Genomic DNA, 15,967 nt, shown 5'->3' with positions numbered 1-15,967 from the left:
TAGCTTCTGGAACTCTGAATCAAAAGAAAAGGAAAAACAAAAAACAAAAAAACAAAAAACAAAAAAACAAAACTCTTTGTTTTATTAAGTGTCCAGCCACAGGAATTATGTTAGAGTAACAGAAACCAGGTCATCACCCTTTAAGTTATCTAACTCAAATCTAATAGACACACCACACGAACACATATACTCACACACAGTATCAGGGATTTGTACTAAAAAGGTCCCAGAACATAGCTAGTGAGACTGTTCATTAAGTAAACATGCGTGTTATCAAGCCTGACGATCTGAGTTTGATCCCAAGAACCTACTTGGTGGAAGGAAACATCAATGTATGTTATCCTCTGACATTAACTTGTACTCTGGCACAAAGGCACGCGTGCACTCATGGGCTGTAGACACTTCAGTGGTCAAGAATCCTTGATGCTCTTGCAGAGTTTGGTTCCCAATATCTACGTCAGGCATTTCACAACAAACTGACCTGCTTTAGGGGATCTGATGTCTTCTAGCCTCCCAGAGCACATGTGGTGCACATAAACTCATGTAGGTACATAATATATTATATACATATATACATATACATAATATATACATATATAAATATATATAAACAATGAAGTATATATCATATATCGATCTTTAAACTATAAATTAAAATAATAAATAATAAAATAATAAATAAAGATGTGATTTGAAAGACAGCCTGTTTGACACAGAGCCTTACTGTGCTGCCCAGGATAACAAGTGTGGCTACCACGCCCAGCTCCATGAGGCACTCTCCTATATATAGCTGTAGGAAATGGAGTAGGAGTGGGATCAGAGGACCACAGCATGAGGAGACTGGAAAGGACCAGAGCTGTGAGAAGACGCCCTGGTCTGACTTGGTACTGTATACACTGGCTCAGTGACAGTGTTGGGTGCCACCTTTACCAGCCAGGAATGAGACCAGGCTTGTGATGACAGCTCCTGGCCAAGCCAGCCTCACCGGCACCATGAACCAATCCCAACACACGTCAGGGGCCCTGGAGAAACCACTCACCTTTGAAGGTAAGGAAGGGTTCTTTGTGAAGGGGTCTGAGGTAAACGGGTCATTCTTTGTCTGTTTCTTGAAGAAGTCATCACTGGTTGAGCTATGGAATGGGTCACTTTCTTTGAAAGGGTCCCCTCCAAATGGGTCTGGAAAAAGAGGGTACAACTGGTTGACCAATGGCAACAGGGAGAGAGGGCTCAGGATGAGGCAGAAATTGTGGTGACTACGAGGTCAGTTGTCAAGGAATCAGAATGGGAACAATGGCCACAGGTTAGGGGACTCAGGACGATGGCTGTACTCCAACCTTCCACAATTCTATACATCTGTCAAAAGCTTTACTGGGGCAAGAGGGATAGCTAAGTAGATATAAGCATTTGCTGTAAAACCTGACAGCCTGAGCCACATGGAGAAAGATAACTAACTCCTGTAAGTTGTTCCTGAGCACACACACATGCAGACACATACTAATAATTAATAATTTCTTTAGACACACTTCTGTCTTTTGAGCTACCGAGTGCTGGGATTAAAGGTGTGTGACACCACGTTCGGCATACAAACTTTTTTAAAAGGAGAATTTTGTGGTGTACACATTATGCTCTGTAATAAAGCTGCATGTAAAAATAATAGCCACTGTGGGGGAGGCAAGGGCAAGAGACATTGCTGTCACCAGGCACTGGGTAGGGTGGAAACTACTGTGACAGGTGGGGATCTCTGTGGGGAGGCAAATATTCCAAATCTTTTGTTTCTGTGGTACTAGGGAATCCGGGCTTTTAGACAGACTAAGGAAGCCAAAACACAAGAATAAAGGCCACAAAAAAAGCACGGGTAATCATGGCTGTCTTTTGCTATGACATGGGTGGTGGGGAGTCCCACCATGTGTGACAGTCACACTACATACCCAACACAGACAGCTAGGGCACCAGTGACCCTGCCCCCCAAATAAACTGAGTCTGGAGAGATGCTGGGCATTGTCAGGAACACAAGGAAGCCAGCCTTTACCTGTAACTGCTGTCTGCTGCTCTGAGAAGGGATCACTCTGGAAAGGGTCACCTAGAGCAAAGAGAGAAGCAGTCAGGTGAGTGACAGCAGAGAAAAGGCCTGTTGCCTGGCTGAGGGGAAACAAGTGTCTGTCTCCTTGCATTTGACGCTGCTGTAGCACAGTCATGGTGAAAAGTGGCAGCCCCAGGCAGGCAGTCAAGGTGAGCTGGGATGTTTGGCTGGAGGCAGAGAGAACTCACTACCTTACTCAGTAAGAGGACAGCGACACAGCAGCTGTCCTGGTCATGCCATGATGACCTACAATGATGCCAAGGTGCTGGATCTGCCCCTTAGACCTAAGATGCTACAATCAAAATCCAAAAGCTTCCCAGGCATGTACTCAGGAGGCAAAGGCAGGATCTCTGAGTTCAAGGCTAGACTGATCTACAGAGTGAGTTCTAGGACAGCCAGGGCTACACTGCTTTAAAACAAAGCAACCTCTGAAGGTTGGGGGCTGGAGAGGTGGCTCAGCAGTGGAGAGCATGTTAGTCCTGCTGAGGACCTGGGTTCAATTCCCAGCACCTGCATGTAGTTAACAAGCTGTCGGTAACTCTGGCTCTGGAGGATCTGACGCCCTCTTTTGCTCTTTGGGGGAACTGTACACAGATGATGCACGTGTAAGCAGACAAAACAATCATACACATAAAAAGTATCTTAAAAAGAAACAACAGTCCTTTAATGCGGACACAGGCTGGGGTGTACCTTTGAAGGGATCAGCTCCTTTAAATGGGTCAGACTTGAAGGGGTCCTCTGCCTGGAAGGGGTCTGGATGCAGCTCTTGAGAGTTGTTGCTAAACAACAAGGCTTTGTTTTTGAAAGGATCATCCTAGGATGGTGAAGAAAGGACAGGTGCTGTTACTTCTCACTGAAGCCAAGTGCAGGATTCCACACTTAACTCAGATCTGCACTGGATGCAATGGGGCCCAGAACAGAGAACCTGAAGAGGAGTCTCCCAGTGGAGACTGGAGCAAGCCTGGAGACTGGTCTAAGTGCTAAGGTAAAAATGGAAACCAGGTGTGGCACACGGAGACACTGAACCACAACTTTGCAAGTTTTCAGTAAATCTAAAATGACTCTAATAAAGTCTCTGAGCAGAAGGACAGACAGAATCTACCCACCCGTGTGGTGAGACAATACTCAGCCCTGAGGAGGAAGAAAATTCTACCAAATGGAAAAGCCTTAAGGATGTGCAGCCACGTGAAGTATGTCAGTGACAGCAATAAACGTGGTGTGGCCCCCTCATACCCTGAAGTTGACACATTCACAGGGGCAGAATGAAGGGGCCAGAGCCTAGCCAGGGGCCGGGAACAACCCCCACCCCCATGGTTCTATGTAAAGAAACAAGTGGGCCGTTTCCGCTCAAGTAGGAAGTGGAGCCTGAGGTTGACACGGGTGCAGGAGCTGCTAAAGCATGCAGGACACTTTGCATGTTTGTGAAAAGGCGCTTATTTCTAGAAACAGGCAAATGTACTCAAAAGCAGCAGGGAAAAAAGACCATTTTTTGAAGAGTGCTTTTCCATGGAGGGAATGACCTGAGGAGTGGGTGAGGCCTGCAAACAGAGTAAGGAATCAGGGATCCGTTCTGCTTAAGAAACCAACCCTCCACAAAACAGGGCTCTTTACCTGAAATAGTTTTGCTTTTTGTTTTTTTGTGTTTTAAAGGCAGGGGCTTTATGACCAAGCCATGTCAGAGCTGGGGCATCTCTGAAAGCAGACAACGGTTTGGAAAAATGACATGAATACTCCAAAAGGCTATTAAACCCAAAAATAAGTACAAAATTCTACTGAGGTGCCAGCACCTGGGCTAGGAATGAAGCCTGGGCAGGTTGGGGAGGATGATTTAAGAGGAAGCCACCAGATGGGAACAGGAAGCACTTGTTACCCTCGTTCTGGGAAGCCCGAGCAGAAGGAAGGGTCAACAGTTCCTGGCCAGCCTAGCCACACAGCAAGATTCATTCTCAGGAAATGAAAAGAGAAAACATAGTAATAATAAGCAGTAATCACTGACTTGGGCTGTGAGTCGGTCAAGAAGTGGGTGGGCCATCTTCTTACCCGGAACCAATTCTTCAGAGCTTCTGGGTACAGGCCTTCCTAGGGAAACCAGGCCTGGTGCTCAGGGAGGTTAAACACAGACGCAGCTAGCACAGCAGCTGCTGACGACACTTGGGTACTGCCAGCCCCGAGATGGACACACCCTAGTGCAGCTGCTGGGGTTCAAGGACGGAGAGAGCCTCAATGGGAGAATGACCTAAGGAACCCCGTGCACTGGGGCAGGAGATAACCCGCTCTGCCACACCAGGGTCAAAGGAAGCACGCACGGCTGTCAGGGTCCAAGGAGAGAGAGACACTGGCAGAAGGTCATGATCTAAGGAAACCCTGAACCCGGCAAAAGACGATCCTCTTGTACTAGCCCTGGGCAAGGAATGGACTGTGTTCTAAAAGACAGAGGGAAGAGGGATGGAGTCAGCCACAACATCTCAGCCTTAGAGAGGAAGTTCAGTTAGCTCTGAAGGGAGTCTATGGACAAGGCCAGTTACTGACAATCTAGTGTTTCTATCACTGAAGGGAAGACAATGAGCAAATAGGAACTGCACCACCAACCCAGTAATGTCAGGAGAAATCTGTAATTCATGCAGGTACGGCTTCCTCCCCTAAGGGACCATAGAATAGCTGGGTGCAGCTGAGTGGCAAAGGCTTACTGAACATGCGTGCAGCTCAGCACTGCAGCCAAGGCCCTGGCAGGACTCACATTAAGAGTAAGGAAAGGGGCTGGAGCGATGGCTCAACGGTTAAGAGCATTGGCTGCTCTTCCGGAGGTCCTGAGTCAAATTCCCAGCAACCACATGGTGGCTCACAGCCATCTGTAATGGGATACGATGTCCTCTTCTGGTGTGTCTGAAGACAGCTACAGTGTACTCACATATATGAAATAAATTAATAAAAATTTTTTACAAGTAAGGAAAAACAGTGAAGTCCATGCCAGACTCAAAGCTGAAAAGAGCCTCCCACCCCTCCAAACATGAATACAGCCAGTCACCCAGCCAGGAAACTGAAGAACATGTCACCCTAGGGGACAGAAATACAAGGGTAAGTATAGGCCCATGGTTCTTCAGCAAAGAAGACCCCTTCTGTCACCATACAGACAAGCTGATAAACTTATTTTTTAAAGATTTGTTTATTTATTAATTATTCATTTATATGTATGTGAGTACACTGTCTGTCTTTAGACACAGCAGAAGAGGACATTGGATCCCATTACGAATGGTTGTGATGTAATGTGGGTGCTCTAGAAGAGCAGTCCCTGCTCATGAGTGCTGGGCCGTCTCTCCAGCCAGCTCTACTTATCTACAAGGTTACTAGTAGATGGCGTTTCCTCAGAGCACTGAGTCCTGTGGCTCCTCGGTGTCTAAGCACTGTGTAAAGGGAGATCCTGCACTAGGGTGAGCCATGAGTACCATGTCAACTCCTTTTATTTAACTACTAACTTGTGCAGCACAAAGGATGGGACCCAGGGCTGAGCTCCCACTGCCAAGCTATACCCAGCTGCAGAAAACACTTTCAAATGTAGGGCAACAGCTAGCCCTAAACTCTGCCTATTTTTAGAATATAGACATGGCCACAAAGGATACCCAAGAAGTTCCTGTGACATCCCTGGCTTTTACAGAGTGCTGGGGGTTGGTCATGGGGATGAACACCTTTTCACCTCTGCACTTAGAGACAGACGCAGATGGATGTCTGTGAGCCCAAGGCCAGCCTGGTCTTCATGTATGAGTTCCAGGACAGCCATGGCTACACCATGAGACCATGTCTCAAAAAAACAAACAAAATGAAGTGTGTTATGTAGGGCCAATGCTGGTGCTCCCACCAACTGTCCTGAAGTAAGTACTTCTGTCCTAGCACAAGTTGTTGCTAAGCAGCTCTTATTTCAGATCCTTGCTGGGAGGGCGCCCATAACCCTGGCTCCTCCATGTTCCTGGGGCTGGGAGTAGCCAAGTAGCCAATCTGTCCGATAAGTCAGAGTGACAAACTGGGATGGTGTATGGCTTTCTTTCTGCTGTGTGGGCTGGCTGGGAGTCCAGGAAGAGTCTTCTACCAGTCACAAGAAATAAACACGGTTTTGGGCTGGGCACAAGGGTCAGTGGTGAGTCCTTGCTAACATGTGTGAGGCCTCGCTCAGCCTACAGCACAGTGAAAGGAAAAAGTAATTAAGGAGATACACAGAAGTGAACATGGCCAAGGATCCGATTGCCTCTTGGGCAACTGTACCATGGGAACTTAACATTCAGCTCAGTGGCTCAAGAATCACCTATAGCAAGTTCCAGAGGTACGACTCTGGCTGCACAGTTCTTCGTAAGCACGGGCCCTAGCTGCACCCCACAAAGAGAACGGATGGACAGAGCATGCTCTGCTCCACAGCCCCAGATGGAACACTGAACAAAGACCTTGCTTCAAACTGTTTATTAAGAAATGGAAACAACCCATTTTTTTTTTTTTTAAATACAAGATGTGGGTTCCTTCAGAAACAAGTCTTGAGTTTCTAGGTTATCTGATGGTTACACTGTACAAATGACAGTTAGCCATGCAAACTCTACCTGGTTAGACAATGGACAAAAATAACCATGTACAAAAGGCTCTGGCGGTGGTAGAAATGACACTACCTGTAAACTGTCACCCACTGCTAAGATGCAGCCTAGGATGTGATAAAAGCTACAGGAGAACCTGGCACACACCTTTAATCCCTGCAACTGGGATCTCCCGAGTCCCACCGCAGCCTGGGCTGCACAGTGATGCCGTCTCAGAAAGAGAAAAAGGAGGAGGGGAAGGGAGGAAGAGGAGGAAGAGGAAAGAAAGCAGACAGACAAACCAAGAAAGAGAGAGAGAGAGAGAGAGAGAGAGAGAGAGAGAGAGAGAGAGAGAAAGGCAGGCAGACAGGCAGACAGACAGACCAGCCCACTGACTGACCGACCAAACAATCCACAAGGGGAGGCTTAGAGGGAGCATTTCCCTGGCCCAGAACACAGTGAGCCTCTGGTAAGCCAGCTGCACAGGGGACAGTGATGGGATGGAGCTGGAGACCGCAGTTGTAAGATGGAAACACGCATTGGCCATAGGCCAAAAAGCAAGGAATCCATGGGAAGTCCATGGACAGATGCCCATGGTAGGCAGGAGCCACCTACTTATGAGTTTAAGAGTAAAGGAGGCCTCCAGGTGGGCAGACACTAGAGACGGGCAGAAGTACAAACAGCACCTCCTAAGTGGTTCAGGGGAAGCACAGGCTTCTCCTGAGTTCTTGAATGGGAAAGAAAGAGAAGAGAGAGGGAAGGTGGCTGTGTTTAGAGTGCAAGGTAAGTGGCGACCACAGGAGGGGAGGGACGAAGAAAGAAAGCAGCAGGGCTAGAGCAAAGCAGAGCCCTGGAAGATGAGGCAGCCAAGAGGTTAAGAGTAGCATAATACCCCAGATACCAGGACCTGCAGGTTCAACCACAGACTTCCCTGAGTTGGGGCTGATGATTGCAACAAGGGGCACTGACAACCTTAGAGAAGGATCACATCGCTGAGCATCGATGCAGTGTGGCCACACAGTGCTGAGGTCCTCCCAGAGGCCAGCCAACAGTTGACCGCACAGCATCTGGAGGGCAGATGTGCTATGGTGCTTAGTGAGTGGTGCAGGGTGAAAGAACTGGAGCGTGCAGTGCTCACCACCGGAGCTGCACATGCAGCCTGTTTCTCCATCTCAGAATCACTTGACGTGAATGACATACATTTACACCCAAGGCTGTATCAGTAGAGCACCGGGCTCCCATAGCATGGGACCACACTAGCTTTGGTTAGGTTTGCCCTCCACATTTGGGCAATTGGCCCAAAAGAAACACTTCTGAGGAGATGGAACTCCTGGGCCTCACAGTTTCTAGATGACAGGAGGAACTTGGCCACCAGCCCTGGGCCCTGCGCAGGCAGATAGCCAGATATTGTTGTAAGCAGATCTACAGCTGCAGCAGAGCCCACGTGGACCTGGAGACTCTTACTCGACCTTTACCATGGCTCCAAAGCCGCCCCTCTCTGCCAGCAAGATGCCTTCATTCAAGGTGGCCAGGTCAGGCAGGCTGGTACCAGAGACCCCATCAGGCACCTGGTCGTACTGTTCCAGGCTCCGGTGAGCTTCTAGGTGGCTTTCCTGTAGCTGGGACAGCTTGCTTCTTGCCTACAAGACAAACACCATGGATATCAAAGGAGCTGCAGGTGCAGCCAGCAAGATGCCTTCCTTCCCTGAGGGGTCAAACACATAGGGAAGAACTGCCCTGCCCAAGCTGTATCACTAGACAGGAGGCACTGGTCCTGTGAAAGGACCCCATGCCATAATGAAACTCACTGTATATATCTGCATGGCTGACAAAAGATAAGAGGGGGAGTAGGAACCAGAAGGCAGCCTAGGAAGGAAGACTGATCACGAGTTCAAGGCTGATATGAGTTATGTGATGAGAACCTATCTCAAGAACAGTTTAAAAAAAACCCATAATCCAAAAAACTGAAACCAAACCAAACCACCACCACAACAAAATGATACTGGCTATGGTCACATGCACCTCTTTCATCCCAGCACTCAAGAGGCAGAGGCAGGTGGATTTCTACGAGTTCAAGGACAGTGTGGTCTACAGTGAGTTCCAGACCTGCAGAGGTTACACAGTTGAGATCCTCTGTTACAACCAACAACCATTCCTTCTATTAGCAATGTCTGCAAGTATCTTTTTTTTTTTTTTTTTTTTTTTTTGGTTCTTTTTTTTCGGAGCTGGGGACCGAACCCAGGGCCTTGCGCTTCCTAGGCAAGCGCTCTACCACTGAGCTAAATCCCCAACCCCCGTCTGCAAGTATCTTAGGCCATCTCCAAGGAACAGTCTCTGAAGACCGGGAGGAAGAACCCTGAAAATAACCCCATGGAAATACTGTCTACACAACACAAGACATGAAGCCACCGAGATCAGAGAAGCGCTCACATTGCCCAGTCAGCTTCTCGTCTGAAGACAAGCAGACAGTTTCAGTTTACAGGACACTGGTTTCCTTTGCTGTATGCTAAGGGCATCGACCCTGTCTGTAGCCTGCATCCCAGAAACCACATGCAGACCAATGACCACCATATTCAGAAGGACAGGGCAGGCTCAGAGCTTCTCCTGGCTTCCTGGAAAGGGCCAGCACTCACAGGACAGGGAGGCGGGCACCCTGAGCCACACTCTACACAGTGCTCAGCAGCTAACCGCACCCGCACTGCTGACCCATCCCTGTCAAAGTACCTGGTTGATGTCATCCTGTGTGCACTTCAGGGACCTGAGGATGGTCTCCAGCTGCGCGCGCCCAGCCTGGATGCTCTGCTCCAGCTGTGTCTCCTCCTGCTGCAGCCGATTCAGCTCTGACTTGGCCCGGTTCAGGTCATCCTCCTGGGACTTCAAGTCTGACTCCTGAGACTGGATCTGGGTTTTCAATGATGAGATCTGAAGTGAGAGCCAAAAGGACTCACAAGTCAGGGCACAGAATGACAGACAGACAGACAGACACCAAGCTTGCTTTCTCACTGTTGTGGAGCTAGGGAGATGGCTAGTGGGTAACGGTGCCAGATCCAAGCCTGAAATAAAACTGAGTGAGCATAAAGCATAAGGAGTCTGCACAGCCAGAGGTCGATGCACGTTTAGAGGAAGCAGATCACGTGTGATAAAAGGGGCCACAGCAGAAGGCGGAGGCACCCGCAGCCCTGTCCCCTACTGTCGGACCTCGGAGCAAAGCTACTAAAGTCATGCAGTTTTGCGACCTGATCCCTAGGGACAGAGGGGCTGACCACAGATCAGGCCTCAGGTGCATAGATGTTTCCCAGCTGGCATTTCGTCACCTGTTGGTAAGAGCTGTCAGGGACACTGGCCACACTGTGGACTCACCGTCTGGGTCTCATCCTGGCATTTCTGCCGCACGTCACTCAGCATGTCCCGCAGCTTAGCCTTCTGCTGGTCCATCTCATCCAGGCGGTCCTGAGCATCCTGTTTCTGAGCCTCAAGTTCCTGCAGACTACTAGTTTCTCGGTCCAGGTCATTTTGTAATTCCTATGGAAATGGGTGGGTGTTGACTGACACTGGTCTTTTAAATAAGAGATTAAAAGCAGACGCTGAGCTGGACTGTGGTTCAGCACGGTAACCTGTGTGGGGAGGGGCTCCATCCCTGTGCCCGCCAAGGGTAAGCATGAGGCCCTAGGTTCTGTTTCTGACACCTGAACACAGAAGAGGCTTGGGGTTCTTCTACACTTGGTGCCGACCAGGTATGAGTGAAACCCCCCAGTCCTGTGCCCAGTGCCACCAAGGAAGCAAAACACATCACAATCCCAAGGCTGTCCCAAGCACTGTCATGCATCCAGCACACGATTCTGACATTATCCTATTCCGTAGGCCTGAGCTGAGACATAGCAGCCACACCTGTACTTCGCTGGCTTTCTGTCTGATTGCCTCTTCCTTTTCTCTGATGTCTTGTTCCAGTGAATATTTCTCTCTGCAGAAACAAGGCATGAAAACAGTCGGCACTGCACAGCAGAGGTTTCATCCTGACTTTAGGCCTGAACCTACACATCCCCATACAGAATGGTCCCTCAGGCTTGCCACACAATGGTCCTATTTCACCAAGACACCATGTCTGAAGTCCTCACCAGAGGCCAGACAGATCAGCTTCTAAAACTAAGCTAAGGAAGCCCTTCTTTATGTAGGAGCTAGCCTCGGGTACTTTTTACAACAATTCTCCTAGACTAACCAATAGTCTTCCCCACACTAGGACACAGCAGAACCTGCATGAGAGGCCTCAGTCTCAGTGCTCACTGCATTAGAGCACAGCGTCATCACTATCTAACAGTCAAACAGGAAAATGGAGGCTCCCAGGTAATAAGGGAAGTTCAGGAGGCACAGGATGGAGTAAGAGTGGTCACGAGCATTAGCAAGGGGTCCCCAGCTGATATTCATGAAGGAAATGGCGAGCTTGGACCCAGAGCAGCCAGGACCCAGTGAGAAACTCAGGGATGCACCTTCCCCTTGGGGTCTAATGCCCACAGACGGCTGGCACAGGCACCTGCACCCCTCCTTAAGAGCTATTATACTCATGTCACCACGCTGCTCAGTTGTGACTGTCACTCCCTACATCCCACACCCAGTCAAAGAAAGGCATTCAGTAGTCCACACTGATGAACCACTCAACCATGAGAGACATGACACAGGCCTAAGAACTGCAGATGAACACCATCCAGTACTACAGGGACAAGACTGTGAGAAGGATGTCCTGGAGGACAGGAATAGAAAGCAAAACTGGGATAGGGGAGCCAGGGGAGTGTGGAGTGTATGGCAGTGGTTGGCTTCTGATAAAGAGGCAGTGAGGAACTGGCCCAGTGTGTACAGCAGGTCTGTCACCTAAGCTATGTGCTGGACTCTCCTCTCGGCTGTCTGTATCCCTAGGCAGCTATGTAGCCACAACCTGTCTGAGGCTACCTGCATAATACAGACTCAGAGCAACAATGATCCAAACAGAAGCAATCCGAGACATGTTCTCCCCTCCCTCAAAGGCTTATTATGGGGGCACAGACACAAGGCTGCGGCACTGGAGTCACCAGAAAGCAGGCAGCCACGTACCTCTGCAGCTGTGCGATCTCCTGGCTGATGTCATCCAGCTCTTTCACACCAGTGAACTCTCCTGACCCAAGAGCACTTGAACTGTCCTAGGATCAAAACTTCAGAGTCACAGGGTGCAGCGGCTTATACGTCAGGACCAGAGCACAGGCCACTGGCCCAACAATACTCCAGGTGACCCAATCAAAGGATCCCCCGCCCCCAGCGCCCAGCCCCAAATGTGGCCTAGGAGAGTGAAGACTGGGAGGTGGGGGTGGGTCTTGGGGCACCAGTGCCACCTTCTAGTAGGTGGTGAAAGAACAGAAACAAGGATGCTGGACTACTCACTGGAATGGGAGTGCCTCTCTCCGAGGGTGGCACCATGTCAGGCGAGAGGACTTGAGGAGGGTCGATGCCTTTACTGACCTTCTGCTGAATGAAATACATTGCTAGCGCAAATTGCTCTTTGCTTAACTTGCCCGTTTGTCTTGTATCGGCCAGGGCCCTAGGAAAGATGTGGGGTGCAATTACACATCACAATTGCACTTGCCACCTACCCTGAACCACCCGAGTATCAAGCCTAACAGGACCACGGCAAGCCCTGGCTACGCACTGCCTCCATGTTCCCATTTATGCTGATGACCTTAAGGATGGCCACAGGTGTGTGGGAGTGACACTCTGGCCTACAGAACCTGCTCTCAGAAAGGAACCCTCCCCACAATACACACCTCTCCAGCTGACTCTGAGGGTCAAGGCTTTCTTGGTTCATCTTGTTCAAGGTACTCCAGAGATGCTAGTGCCCAGCACAGACCATCAGTCCCGGAGCAGATGGGGAAGGGATAGATACTGTCTCATCCGTATTTACTTTATAGATTTGGAGGCTGTGTATGGCCTCTGGTGAGAGCTGCACTCCAATGAGGTCTCAAGATATACTCCCTGCCCACAATGTCTTCAACACTATGAGCTTGCCTCAGACCTCTCTGTGTCTCGTGTTGAACCAGGGAAAACGGGAGTACCCTAGACGAGCTGGCAGTGCATGGCCTGGTGAGGGCAAGCACTTTGACTGCTGGTGTTAAACTGCAGTCAGAGATGAGCACAAGGCCTTCACAGGCCCACTCTGCAGCAGCTCCCTGCAGAGGATCATCACAAAGCAGGCCTAGGCTGCTAGCAGAGGCTCCTGCACTTGGGTGCAACAGTTTCTTCTGAAGAAGCAAGCAGCCTGGCTGAAGAGGAGACTGAGTGGCCCCTAACCCTTGGGGCTGGCTACCTACCTGGCTAGGATTACTCAAGATGGTTCTTTCTGGCTATCACGTGACCGGTTCAGTTCCCTGATCCAGTCAGAAAGCAGCCAGGTTTAAAACAAGCTAACAATAACCTGGACCATGCTAGTTACCTTCAGAAGGAGCCCCACTCTGAGATGTCAGCTCTGTTCAGCACTTAACACAGGTAGGATGAAGGCAGCTCCCTTACCCAGCACCAAGTGTTTGTTATACAGTGGCCACCACCTACATTACAACAGCTGTGACTACTTACAAGGGAACCTGGAGATCCAGCCTGATGGCTGGTGACTGTCCCTGTGCTGGCTGGCTTTGTGAATTTTGTAAACCTAGAGATATCTAGGGAGGGACTCTTGAGACACTGTCTTCATCAAACTGGCCTGTAGGCAGCTCTGTGGGGGCATTTTCTCCACTAATGACTGATGGGGGGAAATTTCATTATGGGTGGTGCCAACCCTGGGTAGGTGGTTCTGAGCTGCATAAGGAGACTGAGCAAGCCATGGGGAACAAGCCAGTAAGTAGCACTCCTCCATGACCTCTGCTTCAGCTCCCGCCTCCAGGTTCCTGCCTGACTTCCCTCAGTGATGTACTGTGATCTGGAAATGTAAACAGAAACAAGCCATTTCCACACTGTTTTGGGTCACGATGATTTATCACAAAAATAGAAACCCTAATAAAACAGTTCCCCACAGGAGAGTAGGATTTGGAAGGGCCTCTCATCTATACCTCCCAATCCCTGTACGACATTCTGACCTAATCTCATGTAGCCTGGGGTCTCAAGAGGTCCCAGGGTCCACAGAGTATAGAAAGTTTACTGAAGAGGACCAGCTTGGGGTCACCAGCACACCTGGCTGACGTTTACTGGCAATGCGGCTGCCCCCCACAATTACACTCTGGTGCCCCACTCAACTTCAGTGCGATGAACTTGGAATGTTTGTGGTGCTCTTCCAAGTGGGGCCTCACTGGAACGACCAAGGCCTCACTGAGCTTACTAAAGTGGCAGGCAGAATGACTGTTACAGGTGGCTTGTGGCAAGGTAAGGCTTGTGGAGAAGACATAGCTCTCCAGTACAGATAAGGGCTGACCCTACCTCCTGTATAGTCACCTGGAAAATGGGAGCCCTCCCCACCCTCTTTTCCAGCCTCTCAGAGCTGGAACATTTCCATCATTACCAGATGTGTGCTAGAAGGTTCTGTGTGAGGCCTGAGTGCATGAAGATCTCCTTAACTTCCTGGCCACTCACATAGCCATCAAGGTCCAGGTCTGTCTTCAAGAAGATCTCGTCAAAGCGCATCTTATCAGCTACAGGCACAACCCAGGCCACTGGTGGCTGAAACAGTTACAACAGAGTGACTTATCTGTGAGCCCTGTCCCAGTCCTCAGCTCAGCTTACAGTTCTCACTGACAGTGTCAGGACCATGCAGCCCTGTCCAGGACCCTGGCTAGGAGCAGAGAGAATAAAAAAAGGTCAGACACACAGACAAGCATACAATGAAGTTCGGATCAGTTAGTTGGGACTCTCTGCTGCTACCATTTTTTGCTCCCTGTAAACCCAGAACCACAACATATGGGATGGTGAACTGGAGACAGTCTCAGGATAGAAACTTCCAGGAAGAAACTGCAGCTGCTAATCTCTGCACACGCTGACCAGTTCCTGTTATTTTTATTGTTGATTTTTACCAAGATTATCCCTCTGCTCTGGTGAGTCTGAAGCCAGAAGATTAGGAGTTCCTGGCCAGCCTGGAACTAAAGCAAGACCCAGTCTTACTGACCACTGGATACATTTATCTGCTACTGACTGCTCTGTGCTGCAGTCATTCCCTATGCCGCTCTGGGCCCAAGAGGCAGTCAGTACCTGCTAACTACTGAAGCCTTGTGGACACCAAAGCTCTCACTGCTTTCTCAACATGTACACAGACCCCAAGCACATCCTCCCAAACACTATCCCCATCTTAATTTGACTAATAATGCCCCACTTGATGTCACAGCTGTGCAGCCATTATTTCTCTGTCCCAAATGTTCATGAGACAGGGAAATAATGTCCCCTCCAGGACAGCCTTCCCAGCACCCAGATCATGGTATGTTCTTCACTGAAAGTCCTACACACTGTACCAACAAAATAAGTTCTTGCCTGAGAGCCGGAGCCAGGCACACTGATGTGTGTCAATGCTGGTTAGGGGACAAGCCTGCGGTTAGAAGGTGTTGCACTGAACCCAGGCCACACATACCTGCTATGGCATTACCCACCCATGTGCTCACATGGTCAATAAAGAAATGCAAATACAGAAAACAGCAGGCAGTGCCACAGCCTCAGAGTAGAAGAACCTCATTCTTTCATGAAGCCTCAGGGCATTGAAAACAGAGAACAGGGGCAAGGGCAGGGGCTTCCTTTGTGGTTAAGACTGCTCGATGCATAATCACGAGTGCGGACTCTAGAACCACCTCACAAACAACAAGCAGGGCCTCCTGCAATGCCCGCAGCTCCTGCGCCAAGAGACAGAGTCGAGAAGACCCCTCGGTGTGCTACCAGCCCAGCCAGGAAAGAGAGCCCCAGGACCAAGAAGAGACCTTGCCTCAAAGGAGTGGAGAGACAGTGATGGAGGAGGACACCTGATACCTTCTGTGGACTCCCAACAAAGATGTGTGCACATCCTTAAACAAACGCACACATATAAGCAGATGAACAAACGAGGGAGTCTGCTCTCAGTGAGGTGAGGCTAGGGGCATGCCCAGGCTCTATAAGACACTGGATCACTTCAACGAGGACTTGAGCAATAGAGAGCACTGACAGCCTGGGGTCCTGGAGTCCAGGCTCCACATAAACCAGGGAGCAATTTCACTTACCTGAAAGAAAGCTCATTCTGAATCACAGTAATTAAGGTTCTTTTTTGTTTCCTTTACTTATTTATTCTATGTGTATGGTGTTTTGCCTGCATGCATCTATATACCACACACACAAGTGCAGACCTGATGTGAGCTGCTATGTGGGTGCTGGGGATTGA

At 49.5% G+C, this 15,967-nt stretch overlaps 1 protein-coding gene across 22 annotated transcripts in view; it reads right to left on the bottom strand.

Annotated features, from left to right (window-relative positions):
- The window catches only part of Eps15l1 (epidermal growth factor receptor pathway substrate 15-like 1), a 113,495-nt gene that overhangs the window by 67,257 nt on the left and 30,271 nt on the right, over positions 1–15,967 (bottom strand). For 9 of the 22 annotated variants that reach the window (XM_063275500.1, XM_039094619.2, XM_017600166.3 and 6 more), the window contains exons 10-19: positions 14,138–14,295; positions 12,037–12,193; positions 11,713–11,798; positions 10,519–10,591; positions 9,991–10,152; positions 9,355–9,552; positions 8,100–8,270; positions 2,771–2,894; positions 2,030–2,080; positions 1,040–1,176 (exon numbers count right to left, since the gene is read on the bottom strand). In XM_063275500.1, the coding sequence (XP_063131570.1) occupies positions 1,040–1,176; positions 2,030–2,080; positions 2,771–2,894; positions 8,100–8,270; positions 9,355–9,552; positions 9,991–10,152; positions 10,519–10,591; positions 11,713–11,798; positions 12,037–12,193; positions 14,138–14,295 (1,317 nt within the window). The remainder of the gene's footprint in view (positions 1–1,039; positions 1,177–2,029; positions 2,081–2,770; positions 2,895–8,099; positions 8,271–9,354; positions 9,553–9,990; positions 10,153–10,518; positions 10,592–11,712; positions 11,799–12,036; positions 12,194–14,137; positions 14,296–15,967) is intronic. The other 13 variants (XM_063275502.1, XM_006252802.5, XM_006252804.5 and 10 more) reach the window with 2 other exon arrangements.

This window comes from Rattus norvegicus, chromosome 16 (assembly GCF_036323735.1).
Source record: "Rattus norvegicus strain BN/NHsdMcwi chromosome 16, GRCr8, whole genome shotgun sequence".
Taxonomy (NCBI): Eukaryota; Metazoa; Chordata; class Mammalia; order Rodentia; family Muridae; genus Rattus; species Rattus norvegicus.
Note: the sequence above shows the minus strand (reverse complement) of the source record. Positions and strands in the feature narration are given on the sequence as shown.